This window comes from Cryptotermes secundus, unplaced genomic scaffold (assembly GCF_002891405.2).
Source record: "Cryptotermes secundus unplaced genomic scaffold, Csec_1.0 scaffold152, whole genome shotgun sequence".
NCBI lineage: Eukaryota > Metazoa > Arthropoda > Insecta > Blattodea > Kalotermitidae > Cryptotermes > Cryptotermes secundus.
This window is the reverse complement of record NW_019720705.1, coordinates 3,227,121-3,253,617: the sequence shown is the minus strand read 5'-3', so window position 1 is coordinate 3,253,617 and position 26,497 is coordinate 3,227,121. Positions and strand designations below refer to the sequence as shown.

The 26,497-nt window shown below is 39.4% G+C and overlaps 2 protein-coding genes across 11 annotated transcripts in view; one reads left to right on the top strand and one right to left on the bottom strand.

Moving 5' to 3' along the window:
• The window catches only part of LOC111871558 (cholecystokinin receptor type A), a 578,235-nt gene that overhangs the window by 451,166 nt on the left and 100,572 nt on the right, over positions 1-26,497 (top strand). The window lies entirely within an intron of this gene.
• Positions 3,228-26,497, bottom strand: part of LOC111871583 (luciferin sulfotransferase) — an 82,315-nt gene continuing 59,045 nt past the window's right edge. Inside the window, exons 4-7 of the mRNA XM_023864793.2 lie at positions 22,588-22,729; positions 20,784-20,904; positions 19,418-19,512; positions 3,228-4,487 (exon numbers count right to left, since the gene is read on the bottom strand). Of these exons, the coding sequence (XP_023720561.1) occupies positions 4,173-4,487; positions 19,418-19,512; positions 20,784-20,904; positions 22,588-22,729 (673 nt within the window). The 3' untranslated portion in view covers positions 3,228-4,172. The remainder of the gene's footprint in view (positions 4,488-19,417; positions 19,513-20,783; positions 20,905-22,587; positions 22,730-26,497) is intronic.

Sequence of the window (26,497 nt, the reverse complement as noted above, 5' to 3'; positions counted from 1 at the left end):
AATTTTTCATCTCACGTATGCATTTTACAAGCCCCACTTAACTCTTCTATTATCACAGCACAGAGTAATTACAACATGCCTGTTTTGATTCGCTTCAATTTTATGTACGTGTTTGCATTAATAAGTGCGAAGTGCCTCTTTGTTCATCATAACCTTTGCAACGATTACTAAGCATATTTCTTTTACTGTTTCGCTCTCGGCAGTGGTTTGTTCCGGACGTTTTCCCACCTCATGTGTAACTGATGCGACGTTTTACACCTCTGTGTTTATGTTTGTGTCCATTATAGGAGAGGTAGCTGTCATTTTAAAACCAGCCTTCTTCCATTCGCATACAAAGCGAGGTAACAAACTTTACTTCCTTGTCGCGTAGAGGCATATTCCTGTTAAGCCTGTGACATTTTATCATAAATAGCTTAATATTTGTTTTCGTTGGCATGCCAAAAAAACACGATAAAATAAATTGGTACTTTATTTGTGTTAGTATCCAGTTTTATTTGGGTTCCGGATTTCTGGAATTGAATTCTATACTCTTTCTAGTAAACAGGGTATGTCAACATTCGAGCACGCACACAGACACAGTTTCGAAATGAAGTTTATTGTAAAGAGATAATACTGTTTTCCGTATCTTTGCTATTGTATCTTCCCATGTTGTCTTAGGCTGTGAATGCAGAAACTCTTTTTTAAACCACTGTCCACAGTACATTTGTGAGAGATATTTTCTATTCAATGATCATTCTGAAAAACTGAACTGAAATTTGTTTCTGCCCACCACATTAAAATAACGTGCATCTCACTCGGATTGCCTGCCATGGGCTTTGCAAGGATGTGTACTAGCAGAGGGACAGCTTAACATTTTAGTACAAACTTACGTAAATGTAATCTGTTTAATATTATTTTTGCTAATTTAATTTCTATTCTTAATACTGGAATATATAATTTTTTCTTCAAAATTATTTTTTGTAATATGTGGTGCTATGCTTAGTCCTCCCCAGGGACCCATGGTGTCTGAGTGTAAAGCATTAACAATCAAAGCGTGTGTGAAATTAATGTGTGACTCCGATATAGACTACTGGTCGCTTCGACATTTCATTTAAATACAATTTATATTATCAACATCTTTGTGTATGATCGTGCTTTAAAAGCTCATAGTTGTTCAGCACTTGTGGAAACCCTCAGTTTTATTACTGAATTAATCACCTCGTGCCAAATATCTCTAAGGGCCCCCATACACACACAGTTTGGCCTCCAGTTCGGCCTGCACAGTTGAAGACTGAAAGGCAAAACTGACGTGTGTAGTGCGGCCGGCCAATCGTTTGGACTGTTGGCCAGTGGGAAACCCGTCAGTCCGTCAGTTCTGCCTGCAGGACCGTAGCACGTGACGTGTGTGACTCAACATTATAGGCTGGAAGACCGTGATTGTGGCATGAAGCCTGCCGGTTTATCTGCGCGTGTATGGGGAGGAAAGGGAGGAGGTAAACTGTCACAGTTTTGCTTTTAAGGTCGATCGGAAGGCCAAACTATGTGTGTATGGGGGGCCTAAGTGTCGTTTTGATGTTATCCTTCCGTCTGTAGATACTTATCCTAAGTGATAACTTTCTTCGAAGTTTTAGAATTAAATGTAAACATTTCTAACCTGAATATGAGGACTAAACGTCCTTCTTAACAAATTCCTCTTGCATTCACAGTCTGCCAGCAACTAAACTAATTCCTTGACCAGAATTCTACTTGAGAAACTAACGGCTGGACAAAAGCTAAGGAAAACAAGAGCCTGCACGACTAAACGTCCCATGTAAAACATAGGCGTATGTTAAAATATTAGCTGGATATGCAGTGGAAATTTTTATTTCTTTAATCTCTGAAGTTTGGTATGAAAGTTCTCCTTCAAAACGAGACGAATATAGGGGTTTCTTACAACAGCAGATGGCATTTGAAGCACTGTAAATGTAGGAAGCATTTCGCTGTCATTAACATTGTTGCCTGGTTACAGAAAGCCAGTAACTGCACACGGTTTCTGTGCTTTAAAGCACAGCAGCACTGAAAGATGCGACACATTTCCCAGAAGTCCCACAAGTGCAAATATCTTTTATTGTCTTTTAATACACATTGGAAGCAGTAAAAATATGAAGTCCATTAAACCCATCGGATATCGGAAACTGGTTTTAATATGTCAGGGAGGCCTGTTTTTTTTTCTGAAGCATGTTTGTTTGTTTGATTTATTAACTGTGTACGTCACCTAATCTTGAATCAATTGCAGGACGCTTATTAATGATTATTTAAAACTGATGTCCAAGAAAAAGGTGAAATATTATCTTCAAACTACTTCATTATTGTAAACATACTCATCTACAATATCAGTAAATTGTAGTTTATCGCTCAATACATATGCGTTTCGGCTCATCTTTCCAGACGGCTGTAGTACCATAATGGTCATTTTCCTGACACTTTTGGTTAACTTACCTTTCTTTGCTGTTTTCATACCGGAAATTCGGCTTATCTTACAATATAGCACAATATTTATCAAATGTACAATTATTTTTTTCGGGGGGGTGATGTTCTCACTGCACGGGCTATGAAGATTATTGTCTTTTTGGGTGTGAAGCAGTGTAGTTAACAGAGAAGTGTTGGGCAGATATACACGTATATTGCGATTGCACAGGAGTTTATGCTGATGGTGGTTGAATGTGCTGATATGCGTATGCGATGTACATCTGAATAATATTTTAATGTTCGGTTTCTCTCTCATAGAAAACGCCTCATCTCCATTAAAAACACTAACTACTTAATCAGTTTAAGTAAATCTGACTATTCACTGTTTATTCTAGGGTTTATAGCGAAAACATGAATACACGGTGTGGGCAAAATACAGAGATTTTTGTATTACATTTGGTGTTAGACCTGCAGGTAACAATCTCTGAGCTTTAGAGGGTTAAAAAATATGTAAATTAAGATTTATGACAATTTAAATGGTTATTGTTGCCATAATAAATTACACAAATAAAACAGATCATAATTAATTTAAAATGAGTGTTAGACTTAATCGTAGTATTTGGCTGGAAGGAATAGAGAAGCAGCTGGTCACGGTAGCGAGCGGTCTAAGTCATGTACTGTCTTCGCTCGCTTGGAAACCGGAATCATGGGTTCGAATCCCAGTCAGGGCATGGATGTTTAGTTTGTGTGTGTGCGTTTTTCTGTGTTTGTGTACCGAATGTGTAAGATCTATAAAAACTGAAGTGAACGGAGAAGTTCATGGAGGTAGGCCTAGACCCACTGGGGCTGTAGTGCCAAGGAAAAAAAAAAGAGAAGCTTTACGTACATGAATAATGGCCATGTGCAGATGCTTAATGTATATTGGAGGAAGTTCATATATTTGAGTAGGAGAACAGGTAATCGACGTTAAATTGGCGAAGACTTTAAGTGCAAAATATAATTGGGACATATTTGTCACAACTCAGTTCACACTATTTCATCTTATCGTTTCTTGACATCAATATAAAATTATACGAACCTATAATTGTACCACTTTTGTTTGATATGAATACTAGTTCTGTTGCTGAAGAAGAAGAATATGCATACACTGCGGGTCGCTGGAAGCGGTTAGGGGAGGAGGTTTGAGCATTTGCAATACAAGAAAGCTATGTGCTACGCATGGACTTTACCATATTATTTTATCACCCCAACTCGACTCCTCTTTTATAAATCTCTTGATCATATTAAGCAACTACAACCCCTTGTATATATATGTGGTAAAAGGAAATCAAAGTTGTCACAACAGGTTTCCATGTTCTCCCATCAAATTTTGTTCGCCAACAAGGATGTTGTTTTCGTTTGTACGATTTCAGATTTTAACAGAGATAGTTATGAATAGCACTAACTTCTGTGATATGACGCCATGTAGTATGTTGAAACTCATTTGACGTTTCGGAGGAACATATTGCCTCCTTCATCAGGGTCGAAGAATAATCCGAGGAAGCAGAGTTCTTCTTGCCACCTCCTTTCACACTGGTTTCTTGCTCGGCTTATTCTTCTACTGTGAAGATGGAGGCGATATATTTAACCGAAATATTGGTTGGCTTTCAACGGACTGCACGGCGTTATATCCCAGAAGATCGCGCTATTGTTTCCTTTCCATTACGATTAAGATACGACGAGCTCTAAGGCATAGTCTTCTCGTCTCATATTTCATTGATCTGAAGATCATATCCAGTGCCTTCCAGTCTTTGCAGTGTCCAAGCGTCCAGTCGGTCTGACATATCCTGCGTCATCTCCTTCCACCAGGCTCCGGTTTCGCCTTGGCGAATGAACTGCAGGTCTGGTTGCTCCGAGAGACCGTACCGTTCTCTCTCGATTCGTGCGTAGTCCTCCAGGTTGATGGCCGGGTTCTTCTTCATGCTGCCGAAACTCAGATGTTCTACCAGCTGATCCACTGCCTCCTTGCTCAACTCCTTGCCCAGAAATTCTCCCGTCTTCCTTATCACCCTAGGTAAATCCTGAAGCAGAGGAGTGCATTATGAAAAAGTTTAATCCTTAAACTAACTCCATTATGCAAAGCAATTTCTTTGCTGTTCAAAAAAACCCTCGTTTTCATTTCAAGATGGGGTCATTGGGCCCCATCTTGAATCATTTGAGTAGTTTCAACATTTGTTTTTAAATTCGCTTAGTGGGAGGTGGAGTCCAACTGAGTTCACTCGGCACAGCAGCCACTGATTGGCCTATTGTACCTGGCCCGGGTGATTATGGTGATGGAGAATTTGGTGGAATGAAGATTGACAGGGGAAACCGAAGTACTAGGAGAAATCCCACCCCAGAGCCACTTTGTCCACCACAAATCCCACTTGACCAGACCCGGGATCGAACCAGGGCCGCCGCGGTGGGAAGCCAGGGACTAACCGCTTGAGCTGTGGCGCGGCCTGTTGTCCAACACCTTACACCGTACATCCATTTTATTGAGCAAAATTGGTGAAGCAGTAAAGCTTTCGCCTTGCATTCGAGAAGTGAGCAGTTCGAATCCCGGTCGGGACACTGAGTATAATGATCAAGGTTTTATCAATCCCTCCAATTAAAAGTCGGTAAAGTACCTTGAACTGGGTCACAACCACATCCTTTCACATTCTTTTTAATTCATTATTCGTTATTATCTTACATTCGACGCTATACATAATCAGAGTTACTGAGAGCGCCTGGTCTTGCCTGGTCTGCTAATTTGCTGCTGGTCTTCGACAGCACAGTCAGTTTGTTTCAGGCCTCTCAGACCCATGACCATACTTTTTGTCTGACGACTCTAAGTGAGAGCGTCGTTAAATAAATTACAAATAACTAAGCTTACATCCATTTTAATATTATTCTCCCATTTACACCTAAATCTTCCAAGTTGTCCCTTAATTCAGGAATTCCAATAAAATTCGTATAGGTTTATTTCTCATGCTGCTCATCTCCAACTCAGAGAGTGCATAGAGAAAATGAAGACCACGAAGTGCTCAGACTTCACGACTAGAGCTGCAGAACAGAATTCCAGAATTCGTGAATGTGAATTTGGAGATCTAATGAAAGCAACTGAACTTTGAGCCAGAAGTTTTCCTGGAGAGGTAACAGAACAACTGTGAGAACTTGAGACTGTTCCTTTCAAACAATGTTTGTCCCTTATACTGTAGAAGCTACGTGTGAGTTAGCCGGCTGTTATCATAGTGCATCTGGCTTCAAAGCCTATATGCAACTGCTGAAAGTTTTGGTTCCGGAAGTGCTCTTGTGGCTGTCCGCAGAACTTCGCTACTTCTCATGCTGTTGGCAGATCCCCAGCACTCTCGATGTCCGATAAGCGGCATGCACTGAGACTGATTTTGCAGGAACTGTATGTTCCAGCTGCAGTATTCATGGGAATGGAGTTGGTCTTCAAGAGAGAAACAGACTTGTATGGTGCATTGCTGATAATAATGTCCGAAATATTTATTTCATCGACTCATGTTATATTAAATGGTTCTTGATGTGCAACTATAATAAATATCTGTGGAATTAATAAAGTTCTGTCAGAAGAAAGCTTGAGTTGAAGTGACTTACTAAATTATCAGCTCAAATGAAGTCAGGAACAAATAATATTATATTTAAGCATCCTGTTCCACTNTGTCATTTGTCAGGAACAAATAAGTCTCATATCATACGGAATTCGGCTGGTGTCTTGGGTTTTATGGAAAATTTAATAATCTGTGGCTTATTAAATAATGCCCCTAGTACCTCAGAAGGCCTATAACGTTGAATGGTAGGTTGATAATAAATAGTAGATACGAAAGGATGTGAAAGGAAGCTGTCATTGTGTAATTTCGAGGCCTCGGTGTTGGCCTGGAAAGGTAGTGGATAACCATGAAAACTCATGAGTCGGGCCTGGATTCGAACCTGTCACTTCCGGAATACAAGTCTGAAGCGTAACTGCTTGAGCCAGCACATTGCGTCATTAACTATATAAATTAGAGTTTCAGATATTAGTTTATTGATGTTCTGATATTGCACGCTTCACTATACTGTAGTGTAAAATAAAGTAAAACTATCCCTGTAAGAGGCCGTGAAGGCCCATAGGGTTGTGAGACGTTGAGGGTCCCACCTTCCGGCTTGTAGTATAGCCACTCAACCAACTACGCTACCGCGTGCCCCCCCCCTACTGTAGAGTGTAAACTAATATTATCTTCCTACAATAGAGTTGAAACACCATTTCGACGTCTTGGTAAATAAATGCGAGAAGTTTACCTTTATATTACGGGGAGCAGTTTTAGAGATAATGTGAAGTGCAGTGTCTTACGAATTTCATGCTCCATTTCTGAATAAACGAGAACCAATTCAAAACTTAAGTATTTTTTATTGCTAGTGGGGTGGGACTAATTCCCTTGTACTGCGGTCACTTCTGGCCTATTGTACCAGTCCCAGATGATATGTAAGGGCGATTGTGGAGCAATTGGTGGAATAAAGATTGGCAAGGGAAACCGAAGTACTCGGAGAAAACCTACCCCAGCGCCACTTTGCCCGCCACAAATCCCACTTGACCAGACCCGGGAACGAACCCGGGCCGCCGCGGTGGGAAGCCAGCGACTAACCGCTTGAGCTGTGGCGCGGCCAACACTTAAGTAACTTTCTTGACAAAGGTCTAGTTCATTGTCTCTTAAGGAATATGTAGGCTTCACTGCGTGTTCTAATAAATAACTCAATGTAGAAAAGTCCTTATTCAGCCAAAAGTCGCTGGAAATTCCCATCATCTCATGTAACTATATTATTTATTACCATGGTTACTAGAGTTCGACAACATTTAATCAGATTAGTCCAAACCGCTTTATATATATCTTGTTTCTCAGAACGTTCCAAAGAATCTTTGTAATTTCGGGACACTGCTTAACGTTTATTAACATATCAGGATTTATAGTGAAGATCTGTTAATCCCCCACCCAACACTTAAGCCGGAGATCCCCTTCCTGTTGTCCAAATATTATCCTAAATTTTATCCAATATCCCTCTTTCAAGGTTAACTCCATATATAGATGAAATTATTGGGAATTATCAGTGTGGGCTTCTACGTAACATATCAACTACTGGGCAGAATTTTGCATTCATCAAATTATGGAGAAAAAATGAGAAAGCAATGAGACAGTACATCAGCTATTTGTAGACTTCAAAAGTCTATGATTCTGTTAGGAGGGAACTATTGTACAATATTCTGATAGAGTCTGGAGTACCCATGAAACTAGTCGGGCTGCTTAAAATTTGGTTAAACGAAACGTATGGTAAAGTTGTATAGGTAAGCAGTTGTCGGATGAATTTCCTATCCGGAATGGTCTGAAACGAGGAGATGCTTTATCGCCACTGCTTTTCAACTTTGCCTTAGAATATGCCATTATAAAGGTCCAGGGAAACCAGGTGGGACTGAAATTAAATGATGCAAATCAGCTTTTGGTCTATGCCGATGGTATGAATCTACTGGGTGATAATATAGATACAAAAGAGAAAAACACACGAACTCTAATTGACGCTAGTAAGGAGATTGGTCTGGAGGTAAACACAGAGAAAATTAAGTCTATGTTACTCTCTCGTCACCAGAATGTAAGGCAAAATCATGATATAAAGATAGGAAACAGATGCTTTGAAAGTGTGGCACAGTTCAGATATTTGGGAACAACGATAACAAATCAAAACCTAATTGCTTCCATTCAGTCCAGAAGCTTTGGTCTTCTCGTTTGCTGTCAAAAAACATAAAAATCAGAATACATGATATAATTTTACATGTGGTTCTGTATGGGTCTGAAACTTGGTCTTTGACCTTAAGGAAGGAACATAGACTGAGGGTGTCTGAGAACAGGGTCCTGAGGAGAATATTTGGACCGAAGTGAAATGAAGTGACGGGAGGTTTGAGAAAACGTCATAACGAGGAGCTTCATAAGTTGTACCCTTCGCCTAGTATAATTTGAATGAACAAGTCTAGGAGGATGTAATGGATACGGCATGTAGTACAAATGGGTGAGAAGAGGGATGCATATAGGATATTGGTGGGAAAGCCAGAAGGAAAGAGACCACTGGGAAGGCCAATGTGCGGTGGGTGAATGTATTTAACTGGCTCTTAGAGTTATAGGATGGGATGGTGTGGACTGGATCGATCTGGCTCAGGATAGGGACCAGTGGAGGGCTCTTCTGAACACGGCAACTAAATTTCGTTTCCATAAAATACTAGGAAGTCCTTGAATAGCTGCACAATTGACGGCTTCTCAAGAAGGGCTCAGCTTCACACAGAGTTAAGTAGCAAAAGCCAATACTCACTACTAGCAGCAGACATTTCGCTGCATATTGACAACTAACATGCTAAAGTTTGTGGGGGGAGGTCTCACGACCTAGCCTATAGTCAGAATAAAAAAATCACTCTCTAACTACAAAACCACCAAATCCACTTCTGAAACGGTTTTGAGCTTGTTTCTTCTCCATTACGTTGCTACTCCTATGTAATTTTGAACTCTCAGTCCTATAAGGACACGGTTCTACCGCTTCGAAATTTGCTGTTAGGAATCGGAAAGTAAACTGCGCATTCCCTTCTTTGTAACCTGAAAATAGAGGTGGCCGACCTCGCTGGCAGAAATGGGTTGATAGCGAACACCAGTACTGGAAGGGCATGGCGACTGGTTAGAATATCAAAGGGGGACGCACAATAGACTACTAGTTGCGGTGCATGGGGAAACCCACCCCTTCCAAAAATAATAATAATAAATAATAACCTGAATATAATTCTTTCGGTAAAATATTGTGACAATTCAGGCAAATTCAGATATAATTATATTGGTTTTCTTAAGAACTCATAATTCCTATAAGTATCATCATTAAATATGTAGAGGAATGTTAATGCATGCAACTTTCATTTGAAATATATTTGCAATGCAGGAATAAATAGTCAGGCATCGAGGGACTAAGATGAGCGATGTGTGTCTGCACTGTGATGAGTCCTGGAGTAGTAATTTGTATCTCCAACAGATAAACGTAGGGACTACGAAGTGTGCAAGGTCGCAAAAAACTTATTTAGAAAATGTACGCTCCGTGGAAGTAACCATTTTACCCGTTACACGCCATTTAAAATGCAAATTTCCTGCACTCGCTTGCATATGCACTTTTCCAGAAAAATAATTGGCAGTTCTTTAGTAAAGAGGCCACATCGATACAACCGCACTATACCGACTGGTAAATATACCAGTTACATGCACGTGAACAATTACGATATTAATCTTAGAAGAGCAGAATTATGCATAAGAATTTTAAATCGGAAAGCTTTCAGTTATACAGTAGGGCTATACTAAACTAAGTAACCACTTCGGTGGGATGTTTTCTCACGAAACTAATAGTTGTTTAGCCAGCTAAGTATTTCCTTGCAGTATATGGCAGTCCGACCGCCTCTGTGGTCTAGTGGTTAGAGTTCCTGTCTACAGACGCAGAAGTCCGGGTTTGATTCCCGGCGCTACCAGATTTTCGGAGAAGTAGTGGATCTGGAACGGGGCCCACTCAGCCTCGTGAAGATAATTATGGAGCTATTTCAAGGAAATAGCGGCTCCGTTCTAGAGAAAACGAGATTAACGGCCGTGGGGATTCGTTGCGCTGACCACGCGACACCCTCCATCCGCTAAAGTACGCACTAACTTCGCCGACAAGCGGCGGTCGCTCTGTCGGTATTGTTCGCTTACCGGCTACAGGCCCACGGAGTTTATATGGCAGTCAGAAGGTTCACTATTGCCTTCACAAGAGCCCGGCATTTGTTTCATGCTAAGTCACATGAATTTAGCCCATAATTTTAGAGTGTACTGAGAAAGAAAAGCGCTTTTTAATCATATATATATATAAAAATCTAGTATGATGGACACAGTCTTGAAGTAGTGGACGCCCGAGCAATCGGTCAGACTATTGGTTATTTGCCGGTTTTCTGTCGAGGCGGCCCGAATTCGATCCCAGTTCTGATCATGTCAGAATGGTGGTGTACATAATGGCACTTGGGCAGATTTTCTCCAAGTACTGCAGTTTCCCTTGCCTGTTCTCATTCCACCAGCTGCTCTGCAGTCATTAATCGTCCTGTCATCGACTCCATATAGTCTCGACATCCTGAGACCCACGATACGCCTCAGAGAAATGGGATCGGTCACGCAGGGGCTGATGGGTTTTAGCTACATTTGTTGCCACATACTTGAACTGGAGCTGATACACAGTGACAGTGCAGCCGCGGTAGATCCTGTTGTGAAAGTCCATAAAATCCCAGCCCCGATATTAGGCTGTAAAAGCCATGCAATATGCCAAGCCGAAAATCTACTTACAGGCCTAAAATGAGAAAGAAAATTCCGTAGAAGCAACGAGTATGAAAAAACAAGATAATTATCTTTGTAAATGAACTTTTATGGCCTACAGTCGCTTGAATAGAATGTTATATATGTCACATCTCCTTCTCCCTCTGTTAGACTAACAGAGATGGAATGCAGCTGGGTTTACGCTGCCGTCCTATATTTTTCTTCTGTTACATGGGAGACTGAATCTTATAATGCAGTTTGCCCTTTCCATTATAATAACAGCATTCTGAACCGGGTCGTAGAGCGGCAAATTCCATACTCGGGACGTTGTACACCTCTTTTGGGGCGCAATCTTAAAGTGGATTTATTCATAACCTGCATCAGGCTATTGAATCCCTGAATAAACGCTCCCACCCTATACTTGGGTGACTATCAGAGTTATAACCGTAATGCAAGGTGGTACTCCGACATAAATTTTCCATATTTAACCGAACACACAGTGCTGCCGGTTGGTATTCCCAAGCCATGAAAGAGGCTTTAACGTTAAAATAGTACGCGATATTATCATCCAAGAATATCTAACGTGTTTCATTTTTACTGACCAAATACTATTACATCTCAGGCATGTTTCGATCGTTAGTTGACTATCTTCATGGAGAGAACAAATATTATAGTAAATACAAGATGATGCTGTTATATAATAAAAATGAATGGTTGTGTATTCTGAAAAGTAACTCCCTGTGCTTGGGATTATAGAGATTTCCATAAGTCTAACCGTAAGCTTAAACTTGCGAAAGTGCACAGAAAATTATATTATTGTTGAATAAATGTGGGGTAGCAAGTTCCGGAAGCCACAGATCTTGTCCTGGTTGTTATGTCGGCGCGAAACTTGACGTGTTATTTAAATTATCCTGTAAACACGAGTTGGCATGAGGCGTGCAGCGGGGTGTGGATTAACAGGAATGCACGCTAAAATGCGATTGCTGGTGGTTCTAGGTTGTGGTTCCTGATGAACGACATGAGCAAAGAAGAAAATTCTTACTCACTGTAATGTTCTACCAGAGTACTGTTGTTAATGGTGGCCGCTACGCACCAGTACAAATGTACCAGCTTAGAAACTGCACCCGAGGAGGTCATTATGCCCTTAATCCAACAACACCATCACCACCAACACCACCAACACCACCATCACCACCAACACCACCAACACCACCAACAACACCAACAACACCAACAACACCAACACCACCAACACCACCAACACCACCAACACCACCAACACCACTATAACGCTTCTAATCAATGGGTGCCGGTGTCAGACTTCCGAATCTTTTCTGTTGATTGGCTACGACAAGCTCACGAGACTGAACAGACCGTTATGCAACATCCTGCTTATCTTCCCTTTGTTCCTTGGCAACGTACGTGGTGACGTCAACTAGCATCCTCGTACGAAATCGGTGACCCCTGACCCTGCGGGTTATACACTGAGAAGAATTCTAATGTGGGTTTTAAAATGTGTAGGCATATTCCGAAATGCGCCACACATGTGTCTGTCACAGTAGAGCTGTTGAGTAGCTTCCTTCGTATTCGGGAGATTCGCGGCTCCCTTCTTCTCCCAGAGGCCGGATAACATGATTAGCCTTTCGCATGGTTTCATTCTTTCCCTGAATATCTATAGGCATCTGCCTGATTTGGTTTCTATTCGACCAGAGCTCTCTTTAGTACTTTCTCAACTCTTTATTTACATAACAACTTTTAGGGAAATTATTTCGCGTCGAATTTAAACAAAAGAGTGAAACAGTTCATGTGATGCATGGAAAAGTCCGTTTATGGCCTTAAATAAAATAGACTTTATAATCGATCACTATGGCTGGAAACAAAATGGCTAATAAATTTATGCAAACATAACTCATATCGAATTTCATCAAAATTTGAACAACTGTTTGTGATATATACAAAATGTTACTGTAGGTCCCGGTGATATACGGGGCATTTCTTAATATCGCTACATTGCCCTTTCTCCTAGTAGGGGTTCAGACTATTGCCATTCCTCGTCCCCTACTAATTTCTAGTGCGGTGAGATAATGTTGAAAAGAAAATGAGATTGTAGATTTCGTTTCATTACTACACATGTCTCTCTTTTCTGTACTGCACCAGCGCAGTCTCTGATGGTTTGCAGCAGGTTTCAATTGTTCTGAAGTCGTTTTCACTACTCAAGACCCTGCCTACTTGCAATTAGCACGGCAGTGTGTACATCCTTCACTGATTATTCTACCCAATTACTGGAATATATGTTCACAGTTTGTTTTTGTATTGTTCCTCTTCCTCGTTTCAATGTGAAAAATCTCACGTATAAACGATAGGGAGTACAAAACACACTCAAAAGGGAAGGGAAAACTCAATCACGACGTCGCCTTCAAGATGGCAAGAGGAAACACATATAAATAACTAAAAACTGATTGTAACATTATACGTAAATAGCGCCTAAAGACATAAAAACATAAGAGAGAACCTTGGAAGACAAACGACACCAACATACGCTAGACAAATAACAGAATTTTACATTGTAAGGTCCTTAGTATTTTTAAAAATTTTAAAATCTTTTTACAGTTTTAGCAATTACTACATGTACTATGATGATTATAATGATTTAACACTAATATGGATCCATATTTGGACATTTTAATAACATGAGACGTGTTTAATGAAACTGCCTGACAATGGTCCAGTATATGGATCGAAACAAGTAGCAGTTATTAAATAAAACCAATGTCAGCAACGAGATGAGTTCATTTTATAATATTTGTTGTGTTGACTGCCAGAGTAGAACACGTCGTGGCACACAACAGGATGCAAACAGCAAAGAACTTGAAGATCGAAGAAGTGGTAATGCACAGCTATTGAACAGGGAGCATTGGCAGGTGAGCATCGATCAGCGGTAGAAAGAGCACTCTGTAAAGCTAAATATATATTTCTTACGACCACCATATTGTTGCGTTTCATTCTAAAAAATCGTTTTCTTAATATTTCTTTCGAATCTATTTCAACACAAAATTTCAGTACTCCATGCATTCGTGGTGATGCTGGTAACCCTAACAATAGGCATTGCGGCGTGCCACTAGGAAGCCGGAAGGAATGGTTGAGGTCAGAGTTGATTTCCTAGGCAACGACCAACGTTCCCACGATAGCGGCTAGGAAGCAGAACGCTAGCAATTCCTAACAGTGAAGTTTCCACCATTACCCACGAATTGTTGAAGCAGCGAGAGAAATGAACCCTTCGAGATGCTTTTCCCTATGGAGTCCGCGTGGAAGTTATGAGTCCAACTGCGACAAGAGACGAGTTCAGCCACAGAGGCAGTGTTACCCCATGTGGAGACGGGGTCGAATACCTCCACCGTGACCCTGCGAGTCGTAGGGGGCGACGAAAATGGAAGTCTCAAATCTGAGACAGTAAAATATGGTCGCGAGTCCCAAGGGACTCGGACCAAAGAAAGATTGCGCTGGCAAGGGCCAGCAGCATATACAAAAGACAGACCCGTCCTCTCGTTAGAGAGGGCGCCCCACAAAAACAAGACCGTTACTGTCAAGACTTACTGGCTGACTAACTGACCGTCAGTCGCAATGTGACTTGGACTTGGAGTTCAGTTTTGTGTGTGCGTGTGTGTGTATGTGTGTTTGGCCTTAGAAGAGCAGTCAGTCTTCAGTTTCGCTTCGACTATAACAGAAGCAGTAATTGTGTTATTGAAATTGTGAATAATTGTTCTTGCAAGTGTAGAGGAAATTGGCCAATAAACATATTCGCCAAATCTGAGAACCGCGCGAATTTTCTTGCCGCGTTACCTAGGCAATACGCGACAATATGTTCGCACTGTTCCCATGTTCGTATTTTTCGCCGTAGAAAAACAAAGAACATAAACTTTTGATGGTGTCTTGTGATATGACGTTGAAACAAAGTTTCATGAAAATCCGCTAATTGATTCCACGTTCTTGCAATATGTGGCAGGATTTAGTGACGTGTGAACATTTTCATACCGCAAGGCCTGGTAGTTTGTTTCTTTAACGAAGGCATCTCAGTTGCACAGGATATATAGCGTTACTTGGAAAGATGGTTATTGGTGATTAACACTTTAAAGGCTAGCGACTGTTATATGAACGGACTGCTTTAACATAACAAGACTCTGCAGTCTGCACACAGTGTGTTTCTTATGGTTCTTAGAGTAAAAAGTAACTCTTTCATTAAACGGCATTGGCCGGTTGGTTTTAGTGGCGGAAAGGTAATAGAGTTTATTGGCAGTCGGCCCTAGCTGCATCATGCCAATTGTTTGCTTGTTTGTTTGTTTTTTGTCTTTTTTATACATATATGTGTTTCTTAATTTATGTACCGATGGGTTTCCAGTTGAATGTAATAAACGATATCAAATATGTGATTGATTAGTTACTATAGGATTCTGACGATGGTGTATAACACACAGAGATATTGGGTTTTCGGACTTTATCCATCGTCCTGGTTTTTTTTTTTGATAAATAAGAAAAACAAGACGTTTCGGATTGAGGCTAGCTCTTTCTAAGGGACCCAATAGAATAGGTGTTTTTCCCTCACCTGAGAACGAATACAGATCCAGTTTCCGAAACACCGTGTTTTTCTTAGTTATCTTAAAAACCAGGACGATGGATAAAGTCGGAGAACCAAATACTCTGTATGTGATTGATGTTAAATATTTTGGAGAAAGGGGATTTATCCTGTTTACAATTCTGTCCTGTTATGTAATTAGAATATCTAAGGATAAATAAAACATCTACGGAGCCCTGTCTCTACCTGGATAATGGAATCTGAAGCCCCTAAGTAAAAGATAGTCGTAATAATAACTCGTCCTTAACGTCAGATTTCGAGGCGCTCTTTGTCAGAACACACACCGACATTTCTTTGATTTTATTTTGTATATGCTTGTTAGTAACAAGCGTGTCAAACTTATGGATCAGTCGTTAACGTAAATATTAGTATTCAAATGCTGGACAGTTGGACAGAGATCACCGCTGTTCATACTGAAAATAAGAAATAATATCTGTGAGTTTACTGGCCACCAATCGCTGTAGGATATGAGAGAGGCCAGGTCAGAAAATGACTTATACATTCAATATACCCGAGACAATCGGCATTGACCAGCATATAACAGAATGAATGGACTATTGTCACACACCATCCTCCTGCATGCATGTGTAATTGGAAATTGTGCCCTACAGCAACTAATTTCACACATTGTAGTACTGAGGTACAGATCATATAGAAACTGGATCAGTAAGAGATCTGTATTGCAATTATTAAAGGTTTCGTGGCGAACGGAAAATCTTAACACCAAAATTTCTTCAGAAAAATATATGGTTATTATCCACGACATATTTACATGAAAAAGTGTGTTTATTTCTCTAAATCAAAATTAAAAAAGCTAGGTTTTATTGCAAGTGAAATTCCTGTGTTCTGTTTTCTTATCCTTAATATTCAAAGGAGACATTGTTTGAAAAATTTTCCAATATTCTGAAAGTGAAAATTTTCGTTCAGTCCATTGTACTTTTCTATTAACAAACACTGAAGCAATGAGTGTAATTCAATTGTTGTCTCCATTAACACTATTAATCCTTGTGTTCTCTAACCATAGTCAGGGGGTCATGCTAAGCGGCCAACAGAAAATAGTTAAAACCAGTTACTAAGGTAGACTACTTTCATTGAACTTCGTCAGTACCATTACTGACCATTAGTCTTCCTTCATATCCGGGAAGTGACGGAAAAAAAATACTCCTGATTGATCTTGTTCGTGTGAAATGCTACAGCGTTTTCCCGCTTGTCGTAGAGCCGCGTGCGTGCCAACCTCCGCCTGAGCTAGTCAAGGATTTGCGACAAGCTCTCATGCGATCGCACTGTACTAGGGAAAGGCATTTATATTTTCCTTCTAGATCTTTCCCTTTTCGCTATCCCATCTCTTCCTGTCGTTCTGCTTTTTATTATGAGTGTAGTTTAGAAAGAGTTATTAAATAAATGAACTGCGTAATATAGGCCCATATTTTCCTTTTCTTACATAGGTATATTTGTAAAGTAAAAGTAAAGCTATCCCTGTAATAGGCCGTGAAGACCCACAGGGTTTTGAGACGTTAAAAGTGCCACATTGTCTAGACAATCTGCTCAAAGATGGCGGTAAGGTTGTCAGCCTTACGCACCGGCCGCGCTTTACTCTCCAGGAAAATTATTTAATTAATTCCTGGTACTCATTTCTGTTAGAGGCTGAGTCGACCCCAGGGCCATAGTGCGGCTGGAAGGATTAGGTCAACTGAAAAAAATCCACAGACCTCATCGGGACTTGAACCCTTGACCTTTCGGCTTGTATCATAGTGCCTCAGTCAACTACACTACCGCGTGCACCTAGCTATATTTGTACATAAATTAATTTCCTGTATTTACGGAAAAATTTGTTCAATGTTCTTCCTGACTTGCGATTAGACAGCGAGATAGGACCACTATAATATTAGTGAAGTCGAACGGCCCAGATCCTCAAGCTCAACAAAAAACCTCCATGGCTTTGGTCTGCAAGCGAACTGGCTACAGATTCAGAGGCCCATGTTCGATTCCCGGCACTACCAGATTTTCTGAAAAGTAGTAGGTCTGGAACGGGGTTCACTCAGCCTCGTGAGAATAATTGAGGAGCTATTTCAAGAAATAGCGGCTCCGGTTTAAAAACTGAAACTAACGGCCGTGGGGATTCGTTGCACTGACCACGCGACATCCTCTATCCGCTAAAGTTGGCACTAACTTCGCCGACAGTCGGCGGTCGCTCGGTCGGCATCCTCAAGCTCACATGTTCGAATTGTAAATAAATAGTAAATACACGTACGTGCACTAGAGACGGTAAAAATGTCTCTCTCGAACAGCCATGGGTTTTATTATATATTTTTCTTTATATTGCAATAATTGTAATATTTTTTCTTAAAGTAAAGATACACACTATTTATTGAGTGTAAGTTAAACTCACCAATGGCAGGATTCGGTTATTTTAAGAGTCTATATTCTGCTCACAGTCTTCATAGAAGTTATCTGTAAAATGCTTTTCTGACGGTCTGTTGCAAAGGTTGATTCATTATGCCGGCATGTTACTTTACATCTGTATAATTCCCAGTCAGATATCTGTCAGTATATTGATAAAATATCACCTGAAGACGGGAATACGGCCAACTTCCGAAAGGTCGTTTATCCAATATGCATACTTACACAATGTGCGCTCTCCAAACATGCCAGTCATATACAAGCTAGCAGGCTCCTGATTATTTTAGTGTATTTTTAGTAACCACGTGTTCCCACAGTTCGTAAGCACTCAGACGAATTCTGCTTATAGCTATCATCACTCCCGCCATTATATAATCTTTGGTTCTCCATTCTGTATTGTTGTCCGTCTCTGGATTGAGTAAAGTAGTGCTGAGACATCGTTACTTGAGTGGCGTCGAGTGGTCAGTGACAAGACAAATGAGACAGCATCATTCTTATGAACTTCTATGCCATACATATATGTATCCACAATGACCTGTGTGTGTGCTGATTACGAGTACAATGGTGACGTGAACTAAGTCCACACTATTACTTTACACGTGAATGATGTCCCGTAAAATGATACTGTGGCACAGACCTTTAATATTAAGTTAATTAAGTGAATGAGGGTCATATTTGCCTAGTTTTCCGTTTTGACAAAGATCTAATAAATTAGTGATGACTGAATATGCCTGTACATGAAATTTAAATTACGTGCATCATAGGAGACGACGAGAAACAATTCATGTTTTATAATTACTTTCCGTACTTTTAATTTATTAGATTTCTGTCCAATGTGAGATATGAAATTTTCATGTCACATCAGAACCTGATGTTGGGGACATGAATGGTTCCTGAAACGTTAGTCATTTTTGAACAATTAAAGTGGCTGATAGCCTGAGAAAATTGTGTTAGCTTTCTGTTTCTGAGAGAAACGCTCAGTTGTAATAACATGTAAAAGTTAAAAACTTATGTTACTCTTGTTTTGCTTCGTACGTACATGAGCACATAATATGAGGAAACATGTAGAGAATTAATGGAAGATTTCCACACTTTCTCGATATGTTCAATAGGTGAACCTGAACAGCTCAGAAGAATCCCTTCTCCTGAGATGTGGAGCCGTGTAGATCATAAAAGGGATACACGACGCCACATCCCAGAAGAAGTAATTCTTCATAGTCACCGCTGTGGAAACCCCACACTTAACATGAACAGCTAGTTTTAGGTTCAGAGCATCTTTACCCCTCCTAATGCGGCACTGTCCATGGCATCTCTTAGCACGTTAAAGAGAAACGCATGTTTCTAATATCCTTGCCAGGACTCAGTCCTGTCCAACTTTCATGAGTTACCGTTTATATGTAGACTCCGACGGGGAAGTGTAACACTCAGAATTACTGGGTTTTTAGACTTTGTCCATCGTCCTGTAATTCTGAGCTACCGCATATATATGTGCACATGTAAATACGAGTATTCTGACATGTTGTGACATAATGACTAGTGCATTACCGTGCAGCTGCAGGATTAGGTGAGCTAATTAGGAAGTTATGCAGAGGAATACATCCCAACTCACCTTCTTCATTTCCTCGTAAGTGTTGAAGAGAACATTGGGCTCATCCCTTAGTCTCCAGTAGTCCAGAACATGATCCCAGAAAGGACTGTAAACGACTGCAACAATGCATTATACAAATGTCTTTAAAGTGTTGAAGTAGAGCGCAGTATCTGTTCATTGTGCTGGCATATCAGTGTGATTGTGTGTCTCTGGTCAGCAATTGTTTTCTTACTACAATTACTTTCCACATTACGAAGGAAATACGTAGACTCGAAGAGCGTGCGATGAATCTTTGTTTTGTGGCATTATAAACGGAAAGAAAATTACCCTTCTCTCTCGTGACAATTCAAGACAACTATTTTCGCTATCCAGAAATTTCAACATAAAAGTTACAACGGAAATATTAAATAAAAGAACGTCATCTTGCTGAAACTGTCAGCATGGAACGAGCGAGAAGAAAATCTCACAATCGTGTAGAACGGCAAGCAGAAAGAAAACCGTTTTGTTTTGTATTAAAAACTCCTTAGTACAAATCTTCCCATGCCGACTTCTTAAATATAAATAAAGACATTTATTTTATTTTTTAATGTTTCAATAATATCTCGAGATTTTAGTTCTTGAAAGCCACTGATAGTAGGAAACTCAGAATTAGAAACACGACACTAAGGACTTTTTGGTAGATTTTGTAGTAAGGAACATAGTCATAATGAAGCGAATAATATTTTTGGATGAATGTTTAGCTTGTCTTTGCTATGTTCACAACAGATATTATAAAAGTGAGCCATATAGCTTCGAAATATTTGTCTGTCTGTCCGCACTTAACATCTAGCGGACACCTGACAAATTTTAACGAAACTTCATATATGAATGTTTTACTAAACTACGTACACACATTTTAAATTTGGTTATAATCGATCAGCAATAACGGACGCTTCATATGAAGACATACATATGCTTATGGTGCATCTCCAGCTTAACTTATTAATACTAATCGAGGTGAAAAATATTTCTAACAGAAGCTGCAGGGAGGAACGAAATATTGTTTTATATTTGATATATTTTTTCCTTAAGTGTAGTGGTTTCTGAGACACCCAAACCAAAGAGCGCGAACACGCCGGAATTGTTACAATATGCATACTAGCAATAATTTTTTAGTTTCGTGGATTAAAGACGCCCAGTGGGGAGAAGAAACATGTATTTTGTTATTAACTTCATAATATTTACTCGTTGTTAAATGTTAATATTTGCACATTTTCTGCATAATTAGTTTCATTGTTTACTACTTGCTAACCATTCGGTAGGATATTTTAAAACTATTTTTTTCCAGGCAATAAATATTTCTTGCTTATGAAACATAATTCACAGACGAATTGTTCCAGATACTCACGGACATCTGCGAGAAAAGCCTCAACGAAATCTTGAAACGTGCCTACATATCCATTCCATAATCTGTGATGGTGATAGTAGGATACCACAGCGTCCTTTGGGTTCCGAGAAACATAAATGATCTGTTAATGAAGAGAAAGAGAGTTTGTTTATATTTATTTCGTATAGAAATTTAAATGTCGTTTCTAGATGTCACATGAATTGTTGTAAATTTCAGTTTTAGGATATTATTGATATTTTTACCTAAAACACAACACTTTGGGGCTTTCTTTAAATTCGTTACTTAGTGACGATGTCAGACTCGAGACTATACCACTTCGATGGTAGGGTGATTAATAAATGTGGTGCAGCTGGTGGAATGAGAATATTCGAGCTGCATCTGTTTTCTTCTCCGGATGCACTTCGAATGAGAAATCAATTCTGATTGTTCTGTTAGATTCCTTGCTCTCTACTCTTACTCTGCGCAACTGTACAGATATAAGGATGTTTAGCTCAGGATAATCCGTCCCCAGTTGCTGTCTCACAAACTGTTCTCATTCTCACTTAGTATACGCTTATTTAATTAATCTCTTTCATTCTCCCTTATAATGGTATTTGGGACGTGTTTTATGAAAACAAAATTAACTTTAGAAGTTTGGAAATGATGAAAATTTTAAATGACACAGAGAAACTAATCTGGAAAGAAAGATAATATTAATATTAGAAAGTTTAGGAGAAGGCACGGTAACTTTGCAGCAATGGGCAGCCAACTGTGGCTACATCCAGTTTCATTTTTCGGAAAAAAAATTGATTACTGTTTGAGTATATCCCTCTGAATTACAACGCCTTGTAGCCTTCAGAGATCATGAAAATTTCGAGATAAATATTGCATCCATCCTTACAGAATGTGAGAATCACAAATAAATCATTGATTAGGTTTAGCCGCAGTGTTCAAACAAGTGCATATAACCTAAAATTTGCTCTTCTAAAATATAAATATTTGCTGTCAATTTAAGCAATACTAATTGATTCGATCTATAATTGAGAGAAGTCAGCACAACAATTTATTATAAACCGATATTAAAATGTTTAATATTCTTGTTATTTCATTCAGTTACATGTGTTCGATCTGCAAAGATCATCACAGGCGGTTTATAAATAAGTATGTAGTTACTGAATTATCAAAATGAGTCCAATTTTTTTACATTTTACCAATAAAGTTATAATCTAAATTTCAGTAAATTTTTTAGTTGGAAATTTCTCGAATAATATGTGTTGTAACATGCCAAAGTGTATATGTGTTAAAGGTAAAAATCTAGTAGCTTAAATAAATTAAATAAAATAGAATTTTAGTGTTAAATGGAGGGTTGTTTATGGTACCGATCTTTATGGGGTGCAGATAAGCTTCCAATAAACCGAATATTAAATATTTTAATATCGGTTTATAATCAATTGTTGTGTTGACTGCTCTCTAACTTACCTTTAATCATGATATATAGTGTGATGCAGGAAATAAAGATAATTGCACTCGAAGCTGATTCTAGAACAAAACGAAGTAGATTAACCCAATTATTATAAAGGTTAATTAACACCGGCCAGTGTGACGGATAGAATGCTTATAGACCGAAAAAAAGAAAGAATTTTTAACAAAATCTCTTTTAAACATACTAACTGTAATTTGTAAATATTTTAACGTATTAGTACACGCCGCTGTATTTGTTAAAACATTAGTTTTTTGTATTCATTGTATTATCATAACATTGTATGTATATATTTANAGTCAATAATATATTGTCATATCTAATCCATGATACGTGATAATTTACCTTAGGCTTTTTGGTCCACAACTGAAGAGGCATCAGGTCCTTTGTTAAGTGAGTTTTAAAGAACCTCCGTGAAGTCATTTTGGTAAGGAACGTCAAAATGTCATCTGTACTCGTGATCGGGGTCGTGACAATTGCAGGAGACCTGTGAACAAAAGCACGCCGATTGAAAGCCTTTCCTGGGCCCGCAAGGTTGACTGACACTAGAGGCCTAGACCGCATGAGGATGTTTGCTGAAGCTATTACAAGCCATAGGAAAATCATTCAGCCCAGAATAATGATGTCATCAATGCAGACTACATGGCCTCTCTAAATAGCTTCCGGTGAGCTACAGTACCCACTCAATTCACAATAACAAGTAACCAGTAATACACCCATGCCTACCTACAGAATCTAGAATGGTTAACTCAGCTTCTTCTAGAATGCGATGTGATGTATTTTTTTTCCTTGGTTCTACAGCCCCAGTGGGCCTAGGCCTACCTCCATGAACTTCTCCGTTCACTTCGGTTTTTCTAGATCTTACACATACGGTATGACTCCTTGGGCGGGTGATCAGCTCGTCGCAAGGCCTCTACCTGTACACAAACACAGAAAATCGCAGATGTGATGTATTTACTCATGTAATTTTGCCTACTGATGACAGTCATGAGGGGTTGGTAATGAAGGTGTTTTCGTTACCGTCAGTATTTATCTTCCAGGAGCAGATTGCTTCTTAAGAAGCCAATAGTCACTCAGCTGGTCAAGAAATTCCGTGTTTTCACGACTTCCGAGGGTTCATTATCGTGTTCACAACAGCCCATCATTGGATTCTATACTGAGTCTGTGTAACGACTCTGTCGCGGTCTCAGAGCTCATATAATTGAATGATTGGATTGCATGATTAGCAAATTGGAAAATGCGGAAAGAAAGCTGTCGTGATATGACTTATGGCGCCGTCCTGAAATGTGACGGAAAGGACTGAGGAAAAACAATTAAAATCCTCAGTCAGGATATTTCGATATCCAGGCCAACATTCAAACTTACCACCGCCCGAATAAATATCAGAAATATCACTGCTTATGTCAAGTTACTCGGTTATATCTTTGAGTCAACTGAATTAAAACTACTTCCTAACGCATTATTCTTTTAACATCCATCTGTCTATGTCTAGATCTATCGAATGATGTCCTCATTTCAGTTTCTCCATCTAAGATGTTCTATACAAATAACACGTATTTCGTTACTGCCAACAGAGCATTGATTATCGGTATTTGAACCGTGGTCTCTTAGTGAAGTAACTGGATGTAGTTGCCTGGTAACAGTTAAATTTCCGTCAGGTTGGTGACAAATCTTTATTTTCATCCGGGATGTAATTAGCCTGTTGCAGCTTCCTATACAATTCACACCGAGAAGTATCTAACTCAAAGTAAAGGCGGCTGCAGCGTAAACCTCACCACTTAGCGCCGAAGGTAAGAATTGGAATGCGCATCTTTATCTTCAAGACTTTATTAGATTATTAAGCAAGTCTTATTCCTACATTTTTGTGTATTTTGGCAATAATAAGAAGAATAACGGTAAATATATTTTTAATTTTTTTGATAATAATGATTAGGGCAATATTGCACCAAACTTTGGAGCCATGGAGTCACAGAAGTTTTATGTGTCTGGCATTAAGTTTTCCTTCTGGATTTGTTTTTCTCTACATTTCAACGAGCATCATTTATATTTGTTATTGTTTCAGACATGGAGTTGTTGCAAAAAGCTTTAGCGGAAGTATATGTTACAACATAGCCACTTTAATACCGACTGATGCAACTGTGTTGCTGTTATGTACACGGTTCAGCACAATTCAAAGACAATCCTTTGGGCATGCGCGGGCAAGTTCGTTTGTGTGCATGTGTGCCGTCTCTGGCTCAAACATGGTTACATAAAACAATTATTTAGGTCGGGTTTGTACCCGAGAGGGGTAGGTCATATTTCAATAGGGAAGAATTCGTTAAATCTGAAAACAATATATTTATCATTATGATTTAGTTACAAAACCAAATTTACATATTTAACTTCGTTGTTCCTAGGTTATTTAAAATACATGAAAACAAAGAAATTAAATGGAAATAAAATTAAATAACATTCCATAAATCCCTAACAGAACTTTTCTTTCTTATGATACCGGTGCATTTTCATATGCCCTTTATATTTTCGCCAAAATTAAGAAAAAAATAGTTTTAAGAATGGGTGTAAGTAACTAACCATTCAACTAATTATCCAACTTTATGGAACACAGTCTTTCATGAAAGCTGTCAGTGACTCGCCTCGTCACGAAATTCCTCACCTTTTGCGCCACTAGAAAATTCAGTACCACATAAGATAGAGCAAGTGGAGTGCTATGTCAACCACATGAATTCAGTCAACGCATCCCCACCCAATTTCATTAAAGTCCCTTGTAGGATGGGAGCCAGGGTGGCGTAGTCGGTATAGCGACTGGCTACGGGCTGGACGACTGAGGAGTCGGAGTTCGAGTCACGATGGCGTCAATAATTTCCTCTTCTCCAAATAGTCCAGACCGGCTCTGAGGTCCACTTAAACTTCCATCCAATTGGTACCGGGGAGTAAAGCGGCCGGGGCGTGAAGCTACTCACCTCTAGCTAAGGCCGAGGTCAAAAGATGTGGATCTATACATCAGCCCCGCATAACCCTTAATGGCGTAGTGCTTAATTCGTTGAGCACAGGGACAACTATGCTTTTATACCTTTTTACTTTTTTACCTTGAAGTCCCTTGCAGGATTATCTTTCAATGCACCATTAAGTCTCCAGAGTTCTGTCTCTCTTTAGTTTTCCTTTAGGTTTTATAAGTATTCATGGACTCACAATACTTCCACATTAAGTAATTCATGTACATATTAAAACGCTCTAGAATATGTGATTAAGAACCAGGTTCGCGTTGTTTTACATAAGGATGTGTGTTGCTTTGCTTAGAAATATATACATCTGTTCTTTATTCCTTCAAAGAGTGCATTTGTAAATCCCTGTACAACACTATCTACAGTGTTTTCTACGTACATGCGCAGTGTACACGTACAAACAATTCCCTTCCTCGGAACTCTGATTTTATAAATCATTCACACTGTTGATATTTTAAGTTCAGCTTACAGACTAAACTTTTCATCTGTGAATGTCAAGAGTAGATCGTTAAAGTTCTTTATCTTGCCATATAAATTGTCATACAGGAATTCTGTTGAAAAGTTTCTTCAAGCGTGGAGAATTATTTCTGAAAGTTTCAGAAGAATTAATTATAAAAATGCAAAGTTTCATTGCTTCTTCCATCAGAATTCTGTGTAGAGCAGTTATTAACTTCACTGGTGTGTCCGTGTTTGCCGTCTGTTGAAGAAACAAATTTTTCCAGTACATCTGCATTTTGTTACAAATGTCTGTTTTAATACGTTTTATGAATGCCCCTTCATAACAGCAACAATAAGCAAGTTTTGCAGGTTATTTATTTAGCGCGGTAAAACGTTCGAAGCATCTAATGAAGGCATTGTAAAATAGAATTATTTTGTCTTCGTTATTCACTCAACAATGAGGTACGCGGTAGCGAAGTGGGTTGAGGCACTATGTTACAACCCGGGAGGTTGCGGGTTCGATTTCCGATTAGGTCATGGGATTTTTCAATTTACCTGATCCTTCCAGTCGCACTGTGGCACTGGGGTCGACTTAACATCTATCAGAAATGAGTACCAGGAATCTTCCTGGGCGTATAGGGCGGCCGACGCGTAAGGCTGACAGCCTCACCGACGTCTGTGAGCCGATTGTTTGGAGAAAATGTGAGTTTCGACATCTCATAGCCCTATGGGCCTCCATGGCCTGTCACAGGGAGTGTCTTACCTTCTTTTCATTCGCTCAACGTTGAAAGTAATACAACATAAATTATTTAAAA